The following is a 27,133-nucleotide window of genomic DNA, read 5'->3' as shown; positions in this document are numbered from 1 at the left end:
GCAAGAGGAAGAAAGGAAGCAGGATGAACTACAAGCTCTTTATCATCAATTCAATGAAAAGATGCCAGCTTATATGGAGTTTTGGATCTATGTAAAACAGATCAGAATAAACAGGCGCAACCACAGAAGCACTGGCTTAAGTTTTGCAAGTTTCAAGAGAATGACAAACCTGAAAAAACAGGTTGAGTTGGACAGGAGCTGTGATTTGCTTCTCAGTCCTTTTAGTTAGCAATGCCAGTAGTGATGCTATAGTGAAAGGACTCAAGCCAGGTTTCAAACAAGCATTGATACAACAAGAGGTTTAAGCTTCACAGAAAACAGAAGGAAAAATATGGTTGAAGAGGCTGAATAGTTATTTATACAGATTATGAAGGAGATATGAACAGAAAGCTAAACCTTTGATAAAATTAGAAGAATCCAGAGTCTAAAACCTGATCCTAAGGAGTAAACATAATTGTATTGCATTAGGATAAGGACTTCTACACAGTAACTACAGTCCGTGAAAGAGAAACTAAATAACCCTTCCAACAAAATCATCATCACAAGATCTGGATAAATAAGGAGAAGGTGGGAGAATGACACTAGGTGCGATATTCATTAGAAAAACTGGCACAGGCATGATGGGCCGAATGACCTCCTTCTTCGCTGTAACAATTCTGTATATATTAGCTTGAAGGCAGAATTGATTAATATGTAGAGAATGGATAAATGGAACATTTTCAAATTTTGAGGCTGCAACTAGTTGAGTGCTGCAAGGAATAGCACTGGAGTGCCAGCTATTTACAATTTACATTAATGATTTGGACACAATCACTGAGTAATATATACAGGTTTGTTTTTAATTTACTTTTTCATAGAGTATTGGCATCTCTGACAATGGCACTTGCTGCCTATAGTGTCGCATGTAGATCACACAAGGGAAGACCAGCAGATTCCCTTCCCTAAAGGGCATTAGTGAACTTGATGACTTTTTTCAATTAATGATGGCTTTGTAGTCACTATTACTGAGAACTTAATCCCATTTTTAAAAAAGTTAAATTCTATCAGCTGCTGTGGTGGGATTGAACCTGGATACAGAGGATTACAAGTGACATTGCCATTTTGTGTCTATTTCAATCCCATTTAAGCTGTCAGGATAGCTGAAAGAGATCACAAAGAAATGTAGAGAGGTTAAGCGAGTGGACAACAAGGTGGCAAATGCAATATTATGTGGGAATACCAGTAGGAATGTTCAGCAATATTTAGCAATAAGAATAGAAAAACAGAAAACTATTTTCAAAGATGTTAAATGTTGATGCTCAGACACACTTGAATATACTTGTGTAAGAAGCACTGAATGTTAGCGTGCAGGCACAATAAACAATTAGGAAGGCAAATTACAAGTCACCTTTTATTATAAAAGAACTGGAAAACATCTGGCTTTAGTTGTATAGTGTACCTATAGTACTAGATATTTGGGTACTATATTTAAGCAAGGATGCACTTGCTTTAGATGTGAGAAAGTTAACAAATTTGGTTCCTAGGATGAGAGGATCATTCCATGGTGAGAGGCTAAGTAGATTTGTCTTTTACTGCACGGACTTTAGAAAAAAGACAGGTGATTTAATGGAGGCGAACAACATTCTGATAGGCTGGATAGTGTAGACTGTAGTTTTCCCTTACTAGAGAATCTAAAACACAAAAGCACGTCCTCAGGAAAAGTGGAGGAATCATTTGAAACTGAGACAAGGACAAGTTTTTTTGCTCAGATAGTTGTGGGCCTTTGAAATTCTGTATCCCAGAGGGTTGTGAAAACTCCATCATTGAATGATTAGGGAAGATAGAATTTTATTTACCTCTGAGATGGTGTGACGGTGGCATTGAAACAGAAGATTATTCATGATGGTAATGTATGGCAAAGCAGACTTGATGAGCTATATGGTGTACTCATGCTATTCCTGATATTCTTATGTTTCTAGAGCTGAAAATGTGTTGCTGGAAAAGCGCAGCAGGTCAGGCAGCATCCAAGGAACAGGAGAATCGAGGTTTCGGGCATAAGCCCTTCTTCAGGGGACAAGCATGAAGAAGGGCTTATGCCCGAAACGTCGATTCTCCTGCTCCTTGGATGCTGCTTGACCTGCTGTGCTTTTCCAGCAACACATTTTCAGCTCTGATCTCCAGCATCTGCAGTCCTCACTTTCTCCTCGAAGATTCTTATGTTTCTAGTCAAGTATAGAATTCATTCCAACATATTCCAAAAGAATGACCAAAATAACATTGTATTTAAACAGTAGTATATGAAGATAGCATAGTTCTATGAAAGATCAGGCATAAACATACTCCTTGTACTCAAATTACATTATTGTGTCAGCATCAAACACAAAAAGAGGTAACAAATTATATTAATTTGTACCCTTAATACTTTGCACCATTATTGCTGGAGCTTCCCTTGTGCCAATACCTACAACAGACATTGGCTGACCACTGTTGTGCTTACGAAATGAGAAGGGGTATCCCTGATTGACTTGCCTCTCCTTGCTTTTATTCTGTCAAGGGCATTTTACCTTCTTCATTTTCATAATCTCTATGCAGAAAATTTATTGCATTTTAAGCTGATTTTGTTGCACCACTTATTTTTCAATGAATGTTTTCTCTTAATCATTTCAGCTTAGGGAAAACTTATTTGTAGAAGGGTCTACAATATACAATGAGTAATTGCAGATCTTGCAAACCACATAGTAATGCTGGTCTGTTTTGTTTAAATCAAGTTTTATTTTTTCAATTTTTTTTGTTATGAAAATTATATATTTTCTTGCAGGTCTACAAAAACTCACCCTGGCCCTGTTGTTCATTTAAGTGACAGTCCAAGGGACGAGGGGAAAGTAAGTAAGAAAGAATAATAACATTTTTTAATGTTTTTTTCTGTTGTTCAGGAACTTCAGCTGAGTTATTTGGGCTTTTGAATACCAAATAAAAAAATTAAGGTAAATAAACAAAATGCATTAATGATATCTGTTTATTTTCACATTTATTGCATTAAATATTAAATCTTCATAGCATCACAACACTTATTTCTGCTTTAATGGTTAAACTAAAGGGGCAATCCTCTTTTAAAAAAAAGCAAGTTAAGTAGTTCATAATGATTTATTGTTTTCACTCTTACGATAGAGTTAAATATTTTCCTTTACTTTGCTTGTGAGTTCAACAGATGTTTAGACCTACAAAGCAATAAATAGATGCACATCACTTCTAACTTGTTTTCTATCTAATGAATCCATGGAATGTTGCAACAGTCTATTCTGGTATTTTCCTCCATTTGAGAATATTGTTCCAATTGAATTTTCCAGCTTCCTGTCCATTGTCACGTAACTAATTTTGCTTTAAAATAATTTATTAACTCTATTTCAATAAGAGTGTATAAAACAAAAGGCATTCCAAGTACAGTATGTACCCTTTAGTAATTTTTAAGCTTAACCTAACTTCATGAGCATTCATCACTATCTTCCTGATCAATGGAGACATTCTATTGTTAGTTATTCTAAAATAACTCTTCAACAGCATGATACATGTCTTGACCATTTCAAATCCAGTGGAGCAAAAAAAACAAATTGGTTAATGCACAAGTTTCAAAGAGGGTAGAATTTTAGAGAGGTGAATGTAGCTGAGGTTGGTATATAAGCAAGAGAACACCTCAGCATGGAGGCATTCTTAGAAACATGATTAACTTTGTGAAAATGAAAAGTCGCCAATATAAGAGGGCTGTCAAAGCAGAAGGAAAACCCTCTGGTTTCGGCCTTACATCTCCATAAAATGTTGTGGGTAAACTATCAGAGCTACCTTTAATTCAGCCACTTATTACAATATCTCACAGACAATCAAATACTGAAAAGAATTATTTCAATTTTATTGGATTTGGCAACCAAAATAAGACCAGTTAAGTAAGCAAGTTAAGCCTCATAGCCTGTAGGATTATACACCCAGACTGGGGGCAAAGATTCAGGAGGCAGGCAGGATTCAAGCAAGTGGAAATTTTTTTTATAGATATTTTTATTAGAAATTTAACATTTTTACAAGTTTACAAAAATAAACAAAACTCTCAAGTACAAACATCGATATATAATTAAATCTTAAATATACAATAGCCAAAATTTAACAAAAGAAAAATACCGAGAAAAAAACAAAACTCAACTAACTACTAATCATTCCTGAAGAAGGGCTTATGCCTGAAACGTCGATTCTCCTGTTCCTTGGATGCTGCCTGACCTGCTGCGCTTTTCCAGCAACACATTTTCAGTTCTAACTACTAAGCTAACCTACAATTAACCAGAGTGTATATTTAAGTCTCTTACATTATTCAAATAAGAGAGAGAGAAAAAAAAAACAAAAAAAAACAACGGATAACATAGAAATTGGGTACTGAGATACATGCTCGGAATGTGTTAACATCAAATGTAACAAAACCCGTAATCGTGCGGGATTCCTCTCCTAAGGGGCCCCGGACCAGCCAGGTTCGTAAGCTCAATTAAATAAAAGCCCTTGTTCGGATAGCCGAAATATCTGTATTTATGTAATGCAAGAAGGGCTGCCATATTTTATAAAATAATTCGGTCTTTCGTTGCACCATATTTGTAAGGAAGTCAGGGCAATACATTCCATAATTAATCTGTGCCAATTTGAAAGTCCGGGGGGCACTCAGCCATCCAGTTTACCAAAATATTTTTCCTTGCACAGAAAGGGAGAATAAAAAATAGTCTCTTCCCGTACATGTCCAGGGAGGGAAAGTTTGAAAAGCCCAAAAGGAGAGATACAGGGTCCACTTTAATTTCCGTTCCTAAAATTTCTGTCAGGGTACTTGCTACTTTAGTCCAGTATCTACGGATCTTATGACAGGTCCATAGGCATTGTACAAGAGTACCCACCTCTATTTTACATTTGGGACACATTGGAGATACTCCTGCCTTAAATTTTGCCAATCGATCCGGTGCTATATGGGCCCTATGAAGTATCTTCAGCTGGATAGCCTGAGTTCTGTTACAGATGGTGATTCTTCTGGCATTTTCCCAAATGTCATTCCATGTTTCTATAGAGGTTTCTAGTCCCAAATCCTGATCCCATGTTTTAAGCACATTGTCCATATCTCCCAATACTTCATCATGTAGTAAATGATAAATAGTACTGATGGAGGATACCCCCATTGGTCGTAGTACTCGACATTCTCTATCTGATTTATAAAGACTATCTAATAACGTAGTCTTCTTCTGTATATAGTCTCGAATTTGGAAGTATCGATAGAGGTCTCCATTAGGTAATCCGAATTTCTGACGCAGCTGTTCAAAAGACATCAGGACCCCATCTTTAAATAGGTCCCCTAGACATGAGATACCCCTGGATCTCCAGAGTTTAAAAGTGGCATCTGTAAACCCCGGTTGGAATCCCCATGCTCCCACTATCGGCGCATAGGGGGATGTTTTATGTGAGTTGCCCTCATTTTGCCGCATTATATTCCGAGCTTTAATTGTGTTTAGTATTATAGGGTTTTTACGATGATCCGTAATGATTTTCCTCTTGTCTGAAAATAAAAGGTTAGTAAGTGGGTATTTTACTTGAGAAGCCTCGATGTCCAGCCAGATTGATTGTGGATCAGACAAGACCCAGTCAGCTATGTAACTTAATAGGGAACTTAACTGATATTTCCTAAAATCTGGGAAGTCCAATCCTCCCCTTGCCTGTGGAAGCTGTAGCTTCTTCATCTTAATGAGGGGCCGTCTATGATTCCAGATAAAGGAACCCAACCAGCCATATAATTTACATAGTGCCAGCCTCGGCAGCATCACCGGAAGCATTCTCATAGGGTATAGGAGACGGGACAGGACATTCATTTTAATAAGTGCTATTCTACCCAACCAGGAAATTGGAAGGTCTCCCCATCGCTGGAGGTCCTGCCTTATCCTTTCCAGTAAATGCACAAAGTTAGCCTTATACAACTGACCAAATACTGGGGTAATAAAAATTCCTAAATATAAGAAACCCTCCAGGGACCAACAAAAGGGAAAATGGGATCCGCCCACTAAGTGGGGTATCATAGCAAGACCACCCATTGGCATAGCCTCCGATTTTGAGAAATTAATTTTATAGCCTGAGAATGCGCTAAATGTATTAATAACTTGGATTAAGCGAGGTACGGACATCAGAGGATTACTGAGGAATAGAAGAACATCATCTGCATAAAGGGTAATTTTATGTTTACCTGTACCAATCCTCGGGGCCGTTATATTAGGATCAGCTCGTATAGCTTCTGCTAGTCGTTCAATTATTAGCGTAAATAACAATGGCGAGAGAGGACATCCCTGACGGCAGCCCCTACCCACACTGAAGCTATCCGAACCTATTCCATTGGTAACCACAACTGCTTTGGGATCACTATACAATGTTGAGACCCATTTGGTAAACACCTTTCCAACGCCAAACCTTTCCAATGTGTAAAACAAATATGACCATTCAACCCTATCGAATGCCTTTTCCGCGTCTAATGAAACTACTACTCCTGGTATCTTTCCCTGATGGCAGGCTTGAATCATATTCAAAATCCTTCTAATATTATTGGATGATTACGGCCCTTAATAAACCCCGTCTGATCCTCCTTTATAATATGTGGCAGTACCCTTTCTAGTCTCAATGCTAACGTTTTAGAAAGGATTTTAAAATCTACATTTAGCAAGTATATTGGTCTGTATGACGTACAATCTTCTAGATCCTTTCCTTTTTTAAGCATAAGAGAGATATTTGCCTCTTTCAGCGAAGGCGGGAGACAGCCCTGACTATATGCATAGTTATACATGTCCATAAGTGGACCAGCCAATATTTCTGTAAATTCTTAATAGAATTCAGCTTTAAAACCATCTGGGCCCGGCGCCTTACCGCTCTGAAGTTGCCTGATGGCATCAAGTATTTCTTGGACTGTTAGGGGAGCATTTAAGACCGATACCTGTTCCGGAGTTAGGCCTGGAAAGGTCAAATTTTTAAAAAATGATTGCATCCTCCTAGTCCTGTCTTCACAATCCTGCGATTTATATAAATCAGAATAAAATTTTCTAAAGATTGCATTAATCTTTTTATGATCATGAGTCAAAATACCCGTACTTTCCTTGATAGACGTAATAGTTTGAGGGGCCTTTTCTTTCTTTACAAGAAATGCTAAGTATCTACCCGGTTTGTCGCCAAATTCATATAACCTTTGTTTTGCAAATAATATTTCTCTCTTAGCCGTTTGGGTAAGCGTAGTGTTTAGAGCTGTCCTAAGGGCCGTAATCCTTTGCAATTTAATAATAGAAGGTCTATCAGCATATGCTGTTTCAGTTGCTTTTAAGCGAGCTTCGAGCAGACACTGTTGTTCTCCCTTTAATTCTTTCTAGGTCGCTGAGTAGAAGATGATCAAACCTCGCGCGTAAGCTTTGATGGTCTCCCACATCATTGATGGGTTGCTAGCCGTACCTAAATTAATTTCTAAAAAAGTTTTACATTCTTGAGAGAAGTACTTTACAAATTTACTATCTTTCATTAGGAAGGGGTCCATACGCCAATGCCGAGGGGATATCCCGTTGTTCCTCGCCTTGGTTTCCATATATACAGCAGCGTGGTCGGAAATTGCTATACTACCTATTTTACAGGATGATATGGAATTTAAGAAAATCGAGGGGGCAAAAAACATATCAATTCTGGTATGACATTTATGTAGATTGGAGTAAAAAGAAAAATCTCTGCCCTGTGGATGAAGACATCTCCATACATCTACTAATCCTAATTCTTTGTTCAGATCCACCAATTGTCTAGATCTGGGAGATACTCCTGCAGTACTCTTGGGAATCCTATCTATCTCCGGATCCATAATACAATTAAAGTCTCCCCCTATAATTGTATGACGGGCACCAAGAGCCATCAATTTTGAAAAGGCTTCCGTTATAAATTTAAAGGGGTGTGCCGGGGGGCAGTACAAATTTAAAATCCCATATTCCTCTCCATTTATAAGGACTTTAATCAAAATATATCGTCCAGATTTGTCTTTTATCTGATTTAGGATTTTGAAAGGGAAATTCTTCTGAACAAGAATAACAATTCCCCTACATTTTGAGCTAAAAGAAGAAGAAAAGGCCTGATCAAATCCACCCTGTCGTAATTTCAAGTGTTCTTTATCCAACAGGTGTGTCTCCTGTAGGAGAGCTATATCAACTCTTTCTTTCTTAAGATTTGATAATATTTTCTTCCTTTTGACTGGCGAATTACTCCCCTTGACATTCCAGGTGCACCACATAACCGACTGATCAACCATAATCATCCAGGCAAATCCGAGACCCCTCGGGAGGGGGAACCCTGTCCAGAACATCCCGAGCATAGAGCCTATAAAATTCACAAAAATAAAGACTCTCTAATACACTCACAACAGTATAATAAAAAACTATTTCTAAATAATAAAAAAAAACGTATTTAAATGGAGATTTTCCCCCTTGTTCCCAGGGGGTGTCACTTCCTTTCCAAAGGTCCATCGTATCTTCTCCCAACCAATGCCCCACCCTTGACCCAGGCACTCCTCAATAGGATGAGGAGAATTCAGATATAATACAAAGCTCGAGTTAACAGTGAGCATCCTACCCCCACTCCCCCCCCCCCCCCACCCACACCAACACCTGGATATATTTGGTAATGTTAATACCATGTATAAACATATATAACTATAAAATTACATCCTCAACAAATAATAATTAAATATAATAATACAAAATAACAAGGGAAAACAACCCTGCTCCTAGAGACAGAGGTAAAATAGAATAAGGTAACCACCTCCCCCCACCAACATTAACTAAACCCCCCGCTTATATATATATATATATATATATATATATATTTAATATATATATATATATATATACACATACACATACATACATATATATATATATATATATATATATACACACATATATATATACATACCCACATACATACATAGAATAATAAAAAAAACCCAAGGGGGGAGAAAATCGTTAAATAGAGAACAAATAAATAAATCCCTCTCCCCACCCCCAAGATAATATTAAACAGTAAGGTTAAAAAAAAGAAAAAGGGGGGGATATAAACCAGAGTGGGGGAAAGACAAACCAACATCCATTATCTCTTACAATTTATCTAAGAGAGTCCAAAAATTCCTTAGCCTTTTCTGGCGATCCGAAGTTATACCCGGATCCTTCATGGTTAAAGCATAGCGTCGCTGGGTAGTGTGAGGAGTACTGAATATTTAACACTTCTCTGCCTCATCGAATGCCTTCCTCTTTCGGACCAGAGCTGGGGAAAAGTCCTGGTATAACATGATCTTGGATCCTTTATAGATCATGGCTTGGGAATCTTTGCCAAGATTTCGAGAAGCTTCTAGGAGTATCTGCCTCTCCCTATAGCTCTGCAGCCGGAACAGGACTGGGCGGGGATGCTGGTTCGAGCCAGGCCCGCATATTGCGACCCGGTAGGCTCATTCCACCCTTACCTGGCCTGATCCAGCCTCCAGATTTAAAAGCTGTGGCAGCCACTGCTCAAGAAACGCTATAAGCTGGCCTTCCTCTTCCCATTCGGGAAGGCCCAGCAAACGAATATTTTTTCGACGACCTCGATTATCGAGGTCATCAATGTGATTCTCTAAGGTCCGGACTCACTGTTCGAGAGTCCGGACCCGATCCACGGCCGATTGTGCTGTAGTTTCGGAGGTCGCGGCCTTTAGCTCCGCCCCTCCAACTCGGTGCTCGATTTCTTTAATGTCTCAGTCGTGCTTTTGCAGCGCGGCCGAGAGTGAGTCCCATCGACTTCGGGATTCTTCAATGAAAGCGTCGATCTTCGCATCAAGTTTAGAGATGATTTCCACAAGGCTTGCCACCATAGGTAAGTCCCCCGGGGGGGCTGTGGACGCCTCTGCTGCAGCAGGAGAGGGTGGGGGAGGGGTTCCTGCTTGCTGAGAGCTGCGGACTCCCTTCCCTTTGGTCATTTTTACTAAAGATTAGATTGTTTAAATTTAATACTAAGCAACTAATTAAATTAAACAGCTATTTTAAATGATTTGGTGAGTGTGGTGGGGGTGGGTGACCAACTTTACCCAAGTCTTGGAAGGAGCACTATAGAGAGAAAGTGAGGGCTGCAGATGCTGGAGATCAGAGCTGAAAATGTGTTGCTGCGCTTTTCCAGGAGCACTCTAGACTCAGACTTGCTGGGTCGCCGCCATCTTGGATCCCCCAAGTGGAGATGTTTAATCAAGCAGAAACTGGTTAAAGCACGTCGAGGGCCAAAGGATCTTTTCCAAATCTGGCCTTGACATACAAACTCAATTATTTGCTTAATCTTTAGCTCAGATCAGAAGAGAGATCAATCACAGGCTCTGATTTTACAGTAAAAAGCAGTATTCTTGTACATTTTGAGTTACAATCATCACATAGAACATGGTCACTATGTCCTTCCCTCTTGCTCCGTGCACCCAATTCTATGAGACACCTAATCAATGATGGGCATTCCTGTGGAAAGCTCCGGGTTCCCATGATCTTATGGTGTTCAACAGACACTATAATCTATAGGCTGTGGGATCTTCCTATGCATCCTATTCATTCACATTCTATCGTTACTAGCTATACTCCTTAGCGTCTGTCTCAGGCTGACTTATTTCTAAGGACAGCTTGAATTCATCGTATTCCATGTGCTGCCATGTGCTATCAAATTCAGTTATTCCTTTTATATTTCCCACTGTTCTAATAATAGATGTAAAAATACAAGAGACAGTTAATTTTAACTACTGGCTATATGACTTGTAATATTGATTTCAGTTATGATATTGGTTATAAAGTGTAAAGTTTAGCACTTTGTGATTAGTGGACTATGAACAATCTATTTTATTCAGGGCATAAGCGAAGTTGTTTTCTAAAGCTAATTAATCTTAACATCTAGATTTAAATGCTTTTTCCTTAATTCTTGTATTTTGCTTTGGTTATATGTATCTATCTTTATGTTGAAAACTACCCTTGTGATTCTCTGAAGAATCTTTAACTAGAACATTGTTTTTAATGTTCTGAGCTATTTCCAAAAACTGATTACTACAAGATAACTTTGGCTGTTGTCCTTGCAGCTTATCTCACACCCGATGTTTATTTGTTTTCTAGAACAATTATTCTTTCATTAATGAAGCTGGCATTAATCACTTATCCATCTAGTGGGCATGCTGTTATCAAAACTGCCTAAAATAGGCTGCTTGTCCTGCTTAATTCTTTTCAGCCATTTCGTGGTTTAATGCTGGGACAGGCTGCCTTCTTTATTTGTTGGCCATTTTGTGTAAGCCGTCATGGGTATTTTGGTATAAACACGTACAGGCCACTCCTACATAACCCAGCTTGGCTATTACCCAATTAATGGTGGGATTTAGCTACTATTCCAACTAGCAGCATCTGTCTGTCAGGTTCTGAGGAAGAGTCAGTTGACCCGAAATGTTAATTCTGATTTCTCTTTACAGATGCTGTCAGACCCGCTGAGTTTTTCCAGCTATTTCTGTTTTTGTGGCATCTGTCTCTGGATGTGTCAAAGATTTGATCCTTGTACAGTGTTGTTCTTCGAAGTTTTGCTACTGAAGAATCCTGGAGTTGAATTCTTGTAGTGTTTTCTATACTTCAAATTTATCGTTAGGTATGATTGATGATCCTTCAGATACGGTCCCCCCATAGTACTTACTACTCCCGGAATCATCAAGTTTGCAGTTTGCCTTCTTATCAGAAATAGCTTTCTTGTTCCTTGCTACTTTTGACATTGACTGTCTGTTTGAAGACACAACTTTCCTGCAGTTACCTCCTTCAGCTCTTCTGCTTTGTGGCATAATGCAGCCAGTTATCAAGCAGTTGTTAAAGCAGTTTTGTTATTGTAGCTTCAACTCCTTTTTTACTCAGGCACAGCCAATTGGCTCCAATTCCTGTATAATTTGTTGCCCTTTGATTTTTCCAATCCGTGAACAGTTTATTAAAGTTCTGAAGTTTGCACTAGCACAATAGCCTCATCATTGATGGCCACACAGTCTGCTGCTGGGAGGTTACTTTCACAGAGCTGCTTGACACCACCACTCAGCAGGGGGCAGTTCCAGCATGGTGAATCCCAGCAGAGTCTTCATCCCTTTGTTAAACCCACAGTTCATTGGTTTAACTGTCTACCTGCCACTCCTGCCACTGGGCACCTGCCTTCACTGATATTGTCCAGAGGTGAGAGCACATTGGAGTGTTGACCAAATTTCCTACTCTCTGTTTTTTGCTCCAGGTCCCACTTTCAAATCCAATTCCACCGAATCAGGAAATTTCTGCCCTGAATTGTCCAGAATGCCAAGGCACAACATATACCCTTTATTGAACAAATAGTAAGTTTGTAAGCTTTGCATTTTTTAAAACCAGACTTTTCATAAACTAACAAAATACCTCAAAGTACACGTTAATACGATTGCCAGGACTTTAAAAGAAATTCTTCCTGAATTTCTGAATATAAATGGCGGCAAGTGATTAAAAGTAAAATCCATCCTTGATGAAAATCTTTCTGTCAATTAAAAAAAAATGCATCTGCATCATCTGTGGGCAATTCATAAGTTACAAAGTTTTATATTTAGTCCTGTCATATTATACATTAAAATGTAAATTGCCAGTCAACTCTCCATGTTTTCTGTAAATCAAATAGCAAGTACTCCATGCATGGAATGCAATCACAACGTCAGGGCAAAAGCTGAACGTAACAAATCTGGATTTAGCTGGAAACTTTCAACTACACTTAACTTGATTCTCATCTGAAAAACAAATGGTTGAGGGTTAAAAATTGGAAGGAGTTGGTGGAAGTGGTTAGGGATACTTGGTCTGTCAATGATGACTCTTTCTGGCAGGCCTGCAAATTAGTACCAGTTCAAGGATCCTCTGTGCATTTTCAGGTAAATATACATTCAGATGTATATGTGTACATATATTAATATATATAAGAATATCTATTTATACCAGACTGTAAGCTGCCTAACTAGTTGCATTTGAGTGCAATATTAGACGTTGCTGTAGAAACATGTTGGTGGATCAATTCATGCACCCAGTATGAATATAAATGCTTTACCCAGCCCCACAAGAGTTCTGCCACCAGTGGGTCCTCGTGAAGTTTTAATGGCTGTCTCTGGCTAAATTCATTGATGGAGCTGCTGGATTGCCAAACATCGAATATGACAAACTGTCAGCTAGTACCCATCAACAACTTAGTACTTTTCCTTACTTATGCTGTAGCCCAAGATTAAGAAGTGGTTGAGTGTCTTATTGCTAGCTACAGATGGCTGGTGAGTGGTGAAACTCTGCCAATTTCACTTTCATTTTGAAGAGAAGTTAAAATGGTCCATGTGTTAGTAGTTTGCTATGAAAGCATTTGAAACATACAGGTTTTAAACACATCTGAATCAGCCTTCATTGTGCTATACTTGAATATGTTGCCAAAACTTTCTACAAAATGTCCCATTTTTCAGCAATATCTAGATCTATAAAGGGGTCATTCAATACAGTGCTGTATTGTTTTATGCTAGTCCATGATAGGATAAATTGATTGAACAAGAAATGATCTGTGAATGATGTTCTGCCTTCCTCTTTATTGTTTTACCTGTGGAAAGGCAGTGAAGATGATCCCACCTGTTGTGTTCAAGAGGATTAATCTGAAGTTGAATCTCAGTATCTTCTGTGGTAATGCATGTACAGGAGTCTCTTCCAAAGTTCTTCGGAGTTCCTTTATTTTTGCAAAGCATGTTAAGAAATACAATCCAAAATGCTAATGACCTGATTTCAGTGGCAATGAGAGGGATACTTCAGTTGTATATTTGTGTGAAAGCGCGCATGTGTGAGAGAGAGAGCAAGAGAGAGAGAGTGAATGTGAATGACTGAGGGAAGAAGCATATTAAATTTTTCTAAATGCCCATTTCTGTAAATAACTTTACAAAACAAATGCAATTTCTGGTAGCTTACATCAGTTTTGGACATTAACGATGTTCATTGTGTTCTCTTGGTGTAGTCATATACACACACGAGCAAATTTTGATGTGTATTCTAATTTGGAAGGTCAGGCTTTGCTTCTGGTGTTCATCATCAATAACAACACTAAAGCAAATTCTGCGCTTGTGAATGTTTTAAAGATTCTGGTAGTGGTATGCAATGGTTACATGACAAATTGAATATATCTAGTAAGCAACTAATGTTACATAGCAGCACCTAACTTAATCCAAACTATGCCTCGTATAATCTTATTTTAAAATAGCATCTGCCAATGACAGTATTTTGGTGGCACAGTACCTGGAGTTTGCAAGGGCACAGGATGATACAAAGGGCTGTAGAGTGAAAAACTGCAGCATATGGAGTTCACTTTGGACAATCACAGGATAGAATATTGTGCCATGCCATTTTATTTACTCGTGTACACATCCTCCATGTTTCTGAACAACTGTATTAAATCTCACATTAAGTTTTTCTGTTCTAAGAACAACAACACCAGCTTCCCCAGTCCCTCTAGAAACCTGAAGTTCCTCACCTCTGGTATCATTCTGGTAAATCATCTCTGCACCATCTCCAAGACCCTATGAAATACCCAAATGTTCAATTATCAATCATGCCCAAAAATGTATTTCTTCAAACAGCAATTTATTATAATAACTAAAACTTCATCATGACTTTCACTAGAGACCACACAATATAACATCTGGATTAGCAGGAATTAAATTTTTCAGGAGTTTCTACACTTTCTCCTCTTCTTTCACTTTTCTGTATTTTCAGTCTCCACTTCCTTTTTTCATTTAGATATAGTACTCGCTTTTCTCATTCTTGTCATTCTTTTTTATAATTTTGTCAACTTTTTAAAAATTTCTGCATGACACAACAACACACGTAAATGCAGTTGAATAGAAATGCTCAAATTACTCATCTCAGTGATTGGCCAAATAATAATGCACGTGGTTCCAATTTTACAGTGTGTTTTCAGGATGTGAGTCTTAACTGCAAATTTCATTTCTGTTTACCCAACACTGTGAGACACACAAGGCCCTGACATTTACAAGGAGGTGAGGAAGGAGGGAGATCACACAAGGAAACTTTCCCCAACCCTTGCTACCCTCTCACTCCAATTCTATTCTTGAGCTTTCCTCCTTTCAAATATTTAAGAACTGTCATCTGGTGAACTTCTTGTGCAAGAGCATGAAAGTGCTAGCAACACAGGCAATGGTGAAGAAACACCATCACTCGATCGCAAACTGGCAACTTCCAGTTGAGATACTGTAGCGCATGTAATTTAAAGATTAGCTTGGAGTGATATCTGCTCATGACAAGTTACTGCATGGAGAAAGGCTCACTCGGGTTCTAATTCAACAGAAGATGTGGTCACACATGAGTCCAACTGCAGAATTAAAAACTTTGAGGGGGTGATACACAGAAAAAGGCATGCTTGCCAGAAAAATTACTGTCTCTGTCTTGGAGCAAGAATGAGTCCAGCTTTAACTTGGTGAAGACTTCATGCAGAGCTTAAAACACATCCTTTCTAACAGAAAATACTTACCATCTCTACAAAAAGACTCGTGGACTCAACTATGATACTGCATCTGATGACTGATGTTTCAGCTTCCTAAAGCTACCATCCATCTGCGCAATGTAGTGGATGCTCAAACTGAGGTAATGAAGTCTCAGTCTCAAAGATTTCCATAATTGAAGGTAATAGTGTTCAAATGGGACTTTCAGGGTTTCAAATCATCCACAGCTCAAGAGGATGGTGGAAGCTGAGGCAATCAATGATCTCAAAAATACATTTTATAGGCACTGGAAGGAAGTAAACTTGCAGGGATATGGTGTGAAAGCAGGGCAGTAGAACTTACTGGATCACTCCTCAAGGGCCTACGTGAATACTGTAAATGATTATAATTTAGCCAAGCAGCTGTGCTCCAACTTGGTTTGCTGAGGCATTGGCAGTGACATTGGCAGTAGCAGTGGTTGTGTGGTGCACACACTTGCTGTACTCTCTTAGTATGACAGCTTTCATGCTTCCACCATTGCCAATCCATCTGTGGCCCAGCTGTTGCCAATTAGTTAGCCGGCTCAGGCTGCAAGACCTTCTAGGCCCAATGCTGCTTGAGGTCAATCTGCAAGGTCATCTGTAGTTTCTTCCACTGAAAGTCAGCAGTCTTCGACTCACAAAACTGAGGTAGCACTGCAGAGGTACACAAGGTCATGTAAAGGTCCCATCAAGATATGTGCCAAGGAAATGTAAAAGGGTGATTAGTTGATTTTTGTATGGAATATCAAATATTTGGTTAGATAAAGTTGGTTTGGAAGACTTGTTTCTCAATAGATTTTGTTTCAGTATTTCTGTCAAAAGAACAATTTGATGTGCCTTGCCATAGCAATGGTAAGATTCCGGAATATATACTTTGGAGATTTGGGATTTGTGCTTGTGGCATCTACTTTGAATGAAGCATACATGCGGTTGTTGGCTAGAATAAAGAAGTATTGGTTGCTTCCTTCTTCTCTTTCTCCTTTTCCTCCTCCTCAGCTGTTCATCATAAACTCAGTGGAAAGGCTGCAACCTCTTGTAGGCCAGATCATAGGAGTGAAAACTGGACCATCTTGATCAGGACACTGACCCCATTGAATACAAGATGGATTCTCCACAGAGGCCCAAGGAGTAAAATCTTTGCTTAGCACCTCACTAATCTACCCTACATTGTTTCTCATGGCAACAGGGTACACCATGCCAACACTAGTCATGTATGGTCATGTATTAGATTGGAGTTATTAGATAGATGTAAAGTAAGCTTCACCCAACAATCATATCTCTGGCTTGACCTGGCAGCTGAAACATTATGGGACAGTGGATTGGTGTAGAATAAATAATCATGACTGCTTCCAAGATAGCAGAAACACTCCAACGTACTGCTGATTTAACACCTAAGGTACTCAGTGAATCACTTTGCTGTTTATAGGATGCAGTTCCTGCAAAGTGATATACATTTACTGCTATGCTGGCAAAAACACATACACACTCCACCTAGTCCTTCTTTTCAGAAAGGCCGCATGGCTTCCCCTCCCCACAACATTTAAAAGTGTCAGTCATATCTCTGCAACAATGGATAGTAAACTGGGAGGTGTTAGAATTATCAACAATCCTGATGCAAAGAAGTTAAGGGCCACTGTTATCTTCACAGCCATTGGCAGCACTGACTTTCTGCTGCTTGGAGGGTGCAGGTCTGGTTGCAAGAGGTAGTTAAGGTTAATGAGCACGTTCTTTGTAAAGCACTGACTATACGTGCACCATTCTGGCTTATTTGAAGGTAAAAGAAGTGCTCAGAGAGAATCCTAATTTGTTCAAGTCTCCTGAAGAAAATTCTACTCTCACTCTAGTTCCATCTGCAAACAGCTTGTCCTCCTCTTTCACAAACAAAAACAGAAGTTATTGGATAAACTCAGCAGGTCTTGCACCATCTATGGAGCGAAAACAGAGTTAATATTTCGGGTCACTGGATTCGAAACATTAACTCTGCTTTTCTCTTCAAAGATGCTGCTCGACCTGTTAAATTTCTGCAGCATTTTGTGTTTTTGTTTCTGAGTTCCAGCATCCGCAACACTTTGTTTTTATTTTATTACTATTTTGTTCTCTTTGCTGCCTCTGCTCTATCTCCCTCCTATTCTTACAAGAGGAGTTGCAGCATAGAATTGGGAAGCAGTGATATAACAATTGCAATCACAACCAATGTCTACAGAGTTCATCAACTTTAATTCCTCAAAATATTAAGGCTTCCACAAACTCAAATAGACCCAGTAAAAATTAATCAACAACTAACCTGCAAGTTGTTATGAAGCTCTATGAAGCTAGAAGTGTGAGGAGTCCCTCCAGCTGCTGTATGCACATTCAGTTGTGTCAGGTTGAAATGGCTACAAGATTGAATGTAGCAATGTTAATGTCACACTAGTCCTACATGTTGACTGATATCATAATCTGCTCAGTCTGCATACTTACGGCACATGTTCTCATCGCCCACCTAACACGGTGGGCGGCACGGTGGCACAGTGGTTAGCACTGCTGCCTCACAGCGCCAAAGACCCGGGTTCAATTCCCGCCTCAGGCGACTGACTGTGTGGAGTTTGCACGTTCTCCCCGTGTCTGCGTGGGTTTCCTCCGGGTGCTCCGGTTTCCTCCTACAGTCCAAAGATGTGCATGTCAGGTGAATTGGCCATGCTAAATTGCCCGTAGTGTTAGGTAAGGGGTGGGTGTAGGGGTATGAGTGGGTTACGCTTCGGCGGGCCGAAGGGCCTGTTTCCACACTGTAAGTAATCTAATCTAATCTAACAACTCCACCAAGATGGTATTTGGTACCGGTTGCACTAGATTATGGCCATTATAGAACCTAATTTTCTATCCATAATGCTTCCACTTTAGGTTTTCTCCACATCAGTATATTCATAAACTCTTTGTTAACTACTCATTTCCTTTCACGAAGGGAATATATGATCGACCAATTTCTGGTCTGTTAAAGATGCCTTTCATGGACACTGACAGCATGGCATTTTGATAATGCTATAAAAAGTAGCTCCAATAAAAAGTATATTTGAAAACAAGGTTGTTGATAATGGGAGCTTTGTATTTAGTAGGCACATTAGGAAAATACTACAAATCTCACGCTTTGGAGGAAGAGAATTTATTTGCAGAACCAGGTGCTAGAATGACATCTTTGAAACAGAACATTACAAAACATCAACACACAAATAATAATAATAGTGAGGCAAATAATATTAGAGAGGTAGATGCATACCTCAAAGATTGGTATGGGAGAAATGGGTTCTAATTCATGTGCACTGACACTAGTTCTGCGAAAAGAGAAAGCTGTGCATTTCACACAGGCTTTATTTGAACCATGTTTTAACCAGTGTCCCAAATTGTATAACTAAGGTTGTAGATAGGGCTTTAAACTAATCATTTGAGGGGAAAGTTCATTTGAGAGTAAGTTTAAATAATCAAAAAGAAATGAAAGAGCAGACATGCAGGGTGGTGAAGGGGCAATAATAGTCAAAGTATCACAGGAAGGGGTAGAAAATATAAGCAGCACAAATTAGAACTAGAATAAGTAGTAATGGCAAAAAGTCAAAGCTTGAGGCTCTTTCTATAAATGCATGCAGAATTTTTAACTAGATTGATGGATTAATGGCACAAGTAGAAATAAATATATGAGACTTGATAGTTTATTACAGAGGTGCATTGCAGGGTGACCAGGATTGAGAACTCAATATTAAGGTGTTTTTGATATTCCATAAAGATAGGCAAAATGGGAAAGAAGGTGGGGTAGCATTGTAAACAAAGGATGGTATCAGTGTGAAAGTGAATAGTGATATCAGTGCAATAGATCATGTTGTTCATGCCAATCAGTTTGGATGGAAATAAAGAATAACAAAGGGAAAACGCTAATGGGTGGGAGTTGGCTATAAACCCCAAAGAGCTATCTCACTATAATAGAACAAGGTATAAATCAGGAACCAGTAGAGCCATATAGAATGACACTACAATTATAAATTGACTGGCTGAATCAGATGAGCAAAAGTAACATGGAATTCAAATTTGTGAGTGCATCAAGGATTATTTCTTAGAGTCATATGTTGCAGAACCTACCTTGGAATTGGCTATTTTAGATTAACTATGTGAAATTAGTTAGGATTAATAAGAGATCTTATAATTAAGGATCTTCTAGGGGTAGCAATCACAACGTAGTAGAATTTCAAATTCAGTTTGAGGGAGAGCAACTCTGATTTTAAACTGTGTCCTCAACTTGAGCAAGAGCAAAAACATAAATATAATGAAAGAGTTGTTTAAAATGGGCTGGGAAAATAGACTAAGGAGGTTACTGGATGCGCAGTGACAATCATTTGAGCAAATTATTTCATAATACTCACTAAAAATTTATTTCGAGCAAAATTATGAGATGATGAGATGGATGAACCACCAGTGGTGAAATCCAGTGGCAGGCCAGAGTTAATGGAATTTTTTGGAACCAGTAACTGATGACTAAAATGCTGCTGAAGGACATAGGCTTAATGTGATATGCAAATAAAGCAAAGCTGGTATGAGAAATAGAAAGCATTTTCACACATCAAGTTGTTAGGGGATGGAATGCATTGCCTAGAAATGTGGTGGAGGCAGGTTCAATTGAAGCATTCAAGAGGGCATTGGATGGTGATTGGCATTAGATAATGGACTCAAGGCAGGCATGATGGGCTGAATGACCTTCTGCACCATAATAAATCTGCAATTCTGAAGAGGGAGAAAATTGTTTCTGAAAGTAATTGGTAAGAAATATTAAAAAACTAGCAAATATTAAAAACAAACGGCAACAGGTATAAGCAAAAGAGTGGCTAAAGTGAATATGAGACCCTTAGGGAAAGCAACTCAAGAATTCACAATAGGGAGCAAGGAAATAGTAGATAATTTGAACAAAACTTTTGCATTTGATTTTTTGGAGGAGGACACTATAACCATCCCAAAGATATCAGATAACAAAGTAGGAGGAAAAATCTTGTAGCAGTCTCTGTCACAAGGGGAAAAAGTATTCGATAAACTAGTGAGGCTGAGGACAGACTATTAGCCAGGATCCAATGGCTTCCATCCAAGTGTTTTAAAGGAAGCAGCTACAGAGATAATGGAGGCATTGATCGAAATATTCCAGAATTCTTTGGATTCCAAGAGGGTTCCAACCTTTTCAAGAAGGGGAAGAGACTGAGTTGATAAAGGGGAGCTGATAGATGTTGTGTAATTAGATTTACAGAAGACATTCAACAAAGTGCCAGATAAAGATTATGGCACAAGGTAAGAGTTCACAGTATTGGGGGTAACAGTATTGAAATTGATTATTTTTTAGGTTGGAAAGACATAACTGGTGCAGTGCTGCAGGATAAATTCTAGAGTCCCAATTATTTATCGTCTGTATTAATGAATTGAAGGAGGAGGCAGAGTATAATGTATCCAATTTGCTAATGACACAAAAAAGGGCATGTTGTGATGAGAACATAAGGAATCTGCAAGATTACATAGATAGGTTGAGTGAGTTAGCAAAAACTTGGGAGATGATGTTTAATATAGGAAAGTGTGAAGTCATGCACTTTGCTCAGAAGAGTCAAAAGACAGATTTTTATTTAAGTGGGAAAAACCTCCCAAAACATTACAGAACGGGGGAACCAGGTGTTTTTTTTTGCACGTAACATGAAAGGTTAGCATGCAGGTGCAGCAAGTAATGAAAAAGGCAAATGAAATTTTGGCCTTTTTTGCTAGAGCGTTGGAATTTAAAAATAATAGAGTCTTGTTACAACTGTAAAGGACATTGATAAGTTCACACCAGGGGTTCTGTATGCAGTTTTGGTCCCAGTATTTAAGAGAAAATAGATGAGCATTTGAGTCAATTGAAAAAAGATTCACTCGACTGATGCTTGGCTGAAGGTGCTGGCTTATCAAGAACAGCAAAATAGGTTGGGCCTTCATTAATTGTAATTTAGAAAGATGAAGTGTGATCTTATTGAAACAAAGCAGTTTCTGAGGGGGCATGACAAACCAGTTGTTTCCACCATTGGGGAAATCTCAAACTAGAGAACTTAGTTATAGAATAAGGGGACAGTCTTTTAAAACTGAGATGCAAAGGAATTTCTTCTCTGATGGTGGTGCATGTCTGCTTTTCTCTTCTCCAGAGAGTTTGAAAGAGGAGGTAAATAGTTATTTGAACTATCTGTGAGTTGAGGGCTATGATGAACTGGTGGAGGGGTTGAGGCATGAGGCAGATCAACCATGGTATTATAGAATGAAGGGACAGGCTGGAAATAACCTACTACTCCTATTTCTTATGCTCTTATGTTAGGCTTACCATAGAGGTAGACCAGCCAGGATGCATCAGTGCAGGAATTTGTTCTGCCTGCCTCTTCAACCTGACATTTATATCTCCATTCATTCTAACAGTTAACTTGCTGATGGTGGCCTCTTTTCTGGTCTTAAGAGTTCAATCATTTTTCATGATCTGGATGATGTGACCTTCATGTTGAATTAAGCAATTAAGACTGTCACTATTTAGTCTTCACCGCTCTATCTGGACTTTTCCATCCCTCATTGCTACTAAAAGGTGATCCTTCCATTGCATATCCCTGATCGATTTGAAAGAGGGGTCTAGGAGACAGTGCAATTGAACAAGTTCACCACCTTTAGGGGTACCAGGTCCTTTTCTTCAGCTTGCTTGTATTCATAAAACCTCTGTTGTTCTGTTGTAACTGTGTCACATTACTGCTGACCACAAAAACACCTGTCAGTACCTCAAAGGTGGGCTATGGACATCTTTGAATACTCGTACCTCTTCCCAGCATTTCCTGATGGGCTTGTCCACACAAATAACCTGGCACAAACACCATTACCTTACTCGAGTTGAGGTCCTTAGACACCATAACTAGCTGTGTACCTTCAATCCGGTCTTCAATCACTGGATTAACCTCTGTTTCTGGTCTTCCCTGAATGAATCCAGCTTCCATTCAACAGCAAGTGGGGTGCCTGACCAGCAGTATCGCTTCATCAAGGCCATGCACATGGGGTGGCTCTGTCTCTGTCTACACCAGAAATGTACCATTACATTTTTACACAAATGGACAGCTCAAAGATCATGCAGCAGGGACTCTTCATTCAACATGGGAGGGACCATGTTCAAGAAGCCAGTGTGGAGGTTTAAAGTGGGGGGTGGTTCAGTGACCTTGTGAGCAGTTTATCCACTGTGTCCTTAAGGGGGGGCCTGTTCTTGATTGATAGTAACCTACACAGCTAGATTTACCAGGCTTCCTATATGACATTGGACTCACCCTGTCAAGGGTAAAATACTGGTGGCAAGGAGATGAGACCATTAAGTGGTCATCAAAATCTTAGATCGTACAGTTAAGCGCTTGGTACAAAGCTCCACCTGCCTTCAAACCCACAAGAAGAACACAATAATCCAGTGCTAGAATGGTTACAGCACAGGAAGACATTTGGCCCATCATGTCCATGCCAATTTTCTACAATTTTCTTTAGCTCATCCTCCAGTTGAAGTCAATCCTGTGTTTTTGAAATCTTCACCATATCCACTTAATTTTGTGCAATTTACGCTTGCATTTGATAGAGTGAGAAAATACTACAAACCTATTTATAACTCAGAGGTCTCATAACGTCCAGAAAAGGTAAACATTTATTTAAATCATGATTTTGCTATTTAAAAATAAGAATATTTTGTTCTCATGGTCCATCTGTAACTCTGTCTGGCTGTAACATATTTTCTCTTTTTGGTCTCAGTATATGCATTGTGTCAGATTTCCACTTCATGCAGCATCGAGTGCCGAAGGGCCTGTACTGCTCTATAATGTTCTATGTCCTAAAATATTGTTTTGCAGTTTCTACACTGCTAAGATATACACAGCTAATAAACATGGAATTTACATGTAAAAATGTAACACATTCTGTTGCTGCATTAGACTTGAAGGTGAAACAAATATATTTGTTTGGAATTAATATCTTCAATTTCATGTTGCAGCTGCTCATGGGATTTGAAAGTGGAACAGTTGTGCTGTGGGACATAAGGTCAAAGAGAGCAGATTTCAGATTTTATTATGATGAGGTGAGTAAAATGTTAATGTTTTAAAGAATGTAAGATTAACTTTTGGAAAATGTGGATCTAGCTTTAGTGCATGAATTTTATATAATATTTAGATTGGGTCAAATATCAGCTTTTACGAAGTTTTCATTTTGTGGAGCTGCACAGGACCTTGATTTTATGAGTACTTTCCATGTAATGTAATGAAATGCTTGAGAACTGCAGGTTATGTATCAATTTGGTAGCTTTATAGTAAAGACTACAGCCTGTACTAAATTGTTTAAAGAGAAAATACCAATTTTAAATAGTCCTAATGGACAACTTACTAAGTAGTAAACAGAAAGTAATTTATAGTGATGAGTTTATGGTGCTATAATTGCAGCAGTTGCTTTAATTGCAGCAGTGGAGGTCTGACATTGAAATAGGTAAGAGTGGCAACATTTTCAGAATAATCTCCTTTAGGTTTTGTAAATCTGATCATTTTAAAATGCAAATAGAAAAGCAAAACATTTAACTATTTGCAGACATATTTTAGATGGATAATTGAATTTGTTGAACTAATTTTGATTTGAGGAATCCACATTTGGATTAATAATATTGGCTGTTTTCTATCCACTTGTCTAAATCCAATTTAGAAGGCTAAGAACCTGTATAAATATGGCCAGAATGGTAATATGTTAATAGCATTGAAATTTTGTGGATCTCATATTTGTGTAATTATTCACACAATTAGTTGCAGGTTTTGACAGTAGCTAGTCTTCAAAATGTCAGATTAGATAATAAATATGAATTTACATACTATAATAAATGGTCAGAACTTGTGTCTAATAAGCTATCAGTAATCAGTACTAAAATGAAGTAGTTAATTGAAATGGATAAAAAACTTCTAAATTCATGTATGGATCTCTGATGAATTTTGAATATAGTAAAATTGCTAAATGCGAAATTCAGACATTCCTCATCTTTTCTTAGTGAACTTTTATTCACACTTCAACCTATTTCTGAGAACTTATTGAATTCAAGCTTTTTTGGAAAGATCATGTAATTTTCAAATGTTTTTATCTGCTATCAAAATTAAAAGTATATTAACTGGCTTGCTATTAACATCAAAATAATATTTACATTTATTTATATTTTTGTTCTTAATTGCATATGCCACAAATCTAGCGTCCTGCATTCTAGAAGCATTTGAACCATTTCCATGACGAAATCAAATGTACACAATGGAAGAAGCATTTATTTCATATGAAATAAATGGATACCAGCTAACTTAAGCATTCATTCATTAAAAATGAAATTATTAAACAATTCACTTTAGAATTGTCTACACAATAACATGAAATGATGTAAGGTGGTTTCAATTGCCCTTTCACTGAATTTTCCATTTCTGCTGCAATACATCTAAGAAGGGAAAATCACTGGACTGTTATGGCGAGACATTGGTTTCTCTCCCAATATTTAAATAATCTGGTTTAGAAGACAAACAATCAAGATTTGCAGATAAGGCAACAATATTGCATATAATTAATAGCAAAGAAAATTGGAACCAATTTAAGAAGATATAGACAAGATTAAGCAAATAAATGTCAGGTGAAATCTAATGAAGTTGTTGTTATAAAGTTGTATACTGTACCAATTCTAAGGGCATATTGTAAATATTAGTTTCTGCAGACCATCTATAATGCATTGGCTTGATTGGTCACCACCAATCATATTGGCCACCACCAATCATATTGGCATTAATTGAGCTTCTGATACCAATGAGCAGTTTGACCACACTATATTTTAGACAGTTTGTGGATAAGTAACAAAGTGACAAGTTATCCAAATGTTGATTGTTTCCGTGTACTGTTCCATGAAATGAATTCTGACATCTTAGTACCCTTCCTGGTTATACCTTAATGATGATTGATCCCAATAATGCATGGATTCCATCTATGATGTTCTGCTAGTGAACCCTGCTATTTGTGTTTTGTTGATGTTAAATCTGTGTTCTGCAGGGAAAGCAACAAATACACTGCCATTTACAAATTTGGTTTCTGATGCTTGTTTGATACATCTGTTGCCTGACTGGTAGTGCTTGAAAAGAGTTTATGTAAAAAAACATAATTCATAGAGCAGCAGTAGGTCATAGAAGTAGAATCTTTTACTAATTAAACAATGTTTCTGCCTAGGCCTTGAATATATTGAACAACCCAGCCTTGACAGTCCTTTGCGTTAAAGAATACCACAGATACACAACCATATGAGAGAATCAATTCCTCCTCATCACTGTCTTAAATGGGCAACTCCTTATTCTGATATTGAGCCCTCTGATCCTAAACCCTCCCATATGGGGAAACAACGTCTCCACATTTAAGCTGTCAATCTTCCTATGATTCTAGGGGCTTATTCTTAGGACTTTTTGGCGAAGTGCCAATTTCATTGAATTTTATTGGAAGGCTCTTTGCTGCAAGGTCACAAGATTTCTTGCTGTATCTTTCCAAGCTTTCCTCATTAACTACCTATCCCATCACTATCATGTTCTTTTCATTTAATTTTGCAAAGCACTAATCCTGGAACTACTTGCCACTCAGCAATATCCTCCAAAAAGCTGACATCCTTTTCATCCATTCCACCTTTCAAAGGCTTCTGTGCACCCAGACAAGCATTTGCAATCCAGTGTTGCCCCTCACCAGCAACATAACAACCATAAACAAAAACAGAAGTTGCTGGAAAAGCTCAGCAGGCCTGGCAGCATCTGTGAAAAGAAATCAGAGCTAATTTTGTGGTTCCAGTGACCCTTCCTCAGAACTGGACCCAAAACATTAACTCTGATTTCTCTTCACAGATGCTGCCAAATCTTTTCCAGCAATTTCTGTTTTGTTTCTGATCAACAGAACCTGCGGTTTACAATAAATAATCGGCATGGTTGCCACTCCGTTGCACATTGAAAGCCATTCTCTCACTCTAATTGCTATTTAAACACCAGACCACACAGTTTACCATCTTTAGCTACATCTTGTCAAAACAACCTCTCTCTGCTCTGCCCCATGGCCCAATGGACACCCAGATCTGAAGATATTACAGCAGGGGAAGATCACATTCAGGCTAGCAATCAAACAATTCCAAACATGAGCTTTTATTTACACCCAGCAAAAGTGAACATAGATTAAATGAATAGAGCAGTTTACTCTCACAATGCAAGCCAAATACTGGCTTGATGACTAACAACCATTATCCAGTCATTGATGGTATCCTGTACTCAAGCTCCCATTATCTGGAAGTGGGAATCATTCTGGTCCTTGCAGGCTTGTAAGGCCTGGCCCAGCTGAGCTTCATCATGCAAAGGAGGGCTTCCTTCTCCCTAATGTCCCTATGTTTTTCCTTGGAAAACTGCTTTCATTCCCACAGTTCCTCAGCATTGCTTTACTGCCTGCTACATTTGCGCAGAGTACAACATGCCAAGATGATGCAACATAACCTGTCTGAAGTATAGTG

The 27,133-nt window shown here is 38.5% G+C and overlaps 1 protein-coding gene across 28 annotated transcripts in view; it reads left to right on the top strand.

Annotated features, from left to right (window-relative positions):
• stxbp5l (syntaxin binding protein 5L) overlaps positions 1–27,133 on the top strand; it is a 546,418-nt gene that overhangs the window by 231,994 nt on the left and 287,291 nt on the right. For all 28 annotated transcript variants that reach the window (XM_087992753.1, XM_087992749.1, XM_087992757.1 and 25 more), the window contains exons 6-7: positions 2,798–2,861; positions 23,594–23,677. In XM_087992753.1, the coding sequence (XP_087848879.1) occupies positions 2,798–2,861; positions 23,594–23,677 (148 nt within the window). The remainder of the gene's footprint in view (positions 1–2,797; positions 2,862–23,593; positions 23,678–27,133) is intronic.

The sequence above is a fragment of the Chiloscyllium plagiosum genome, unplaced genomic scaffold (genome assembly GCF_037043375.1).
Source record: "Chiloscyllium plagiosum isolate Xiang-an unplaced genomic scaffold, Cpla_swu_hap1 HiC_scaffold_12, whole genome shotgun sequence".
Lineage (NCBI taxonomy): Eukaryota > Metazoa > Chordata > Chondrichthyes > Orectolobiformes > Hemiscylliidae > Chiloscyllium > Chiloscyllium plagiosum.
This window is presented reverse-complemented; position numbering and strand designations above follow the sequence as displayed.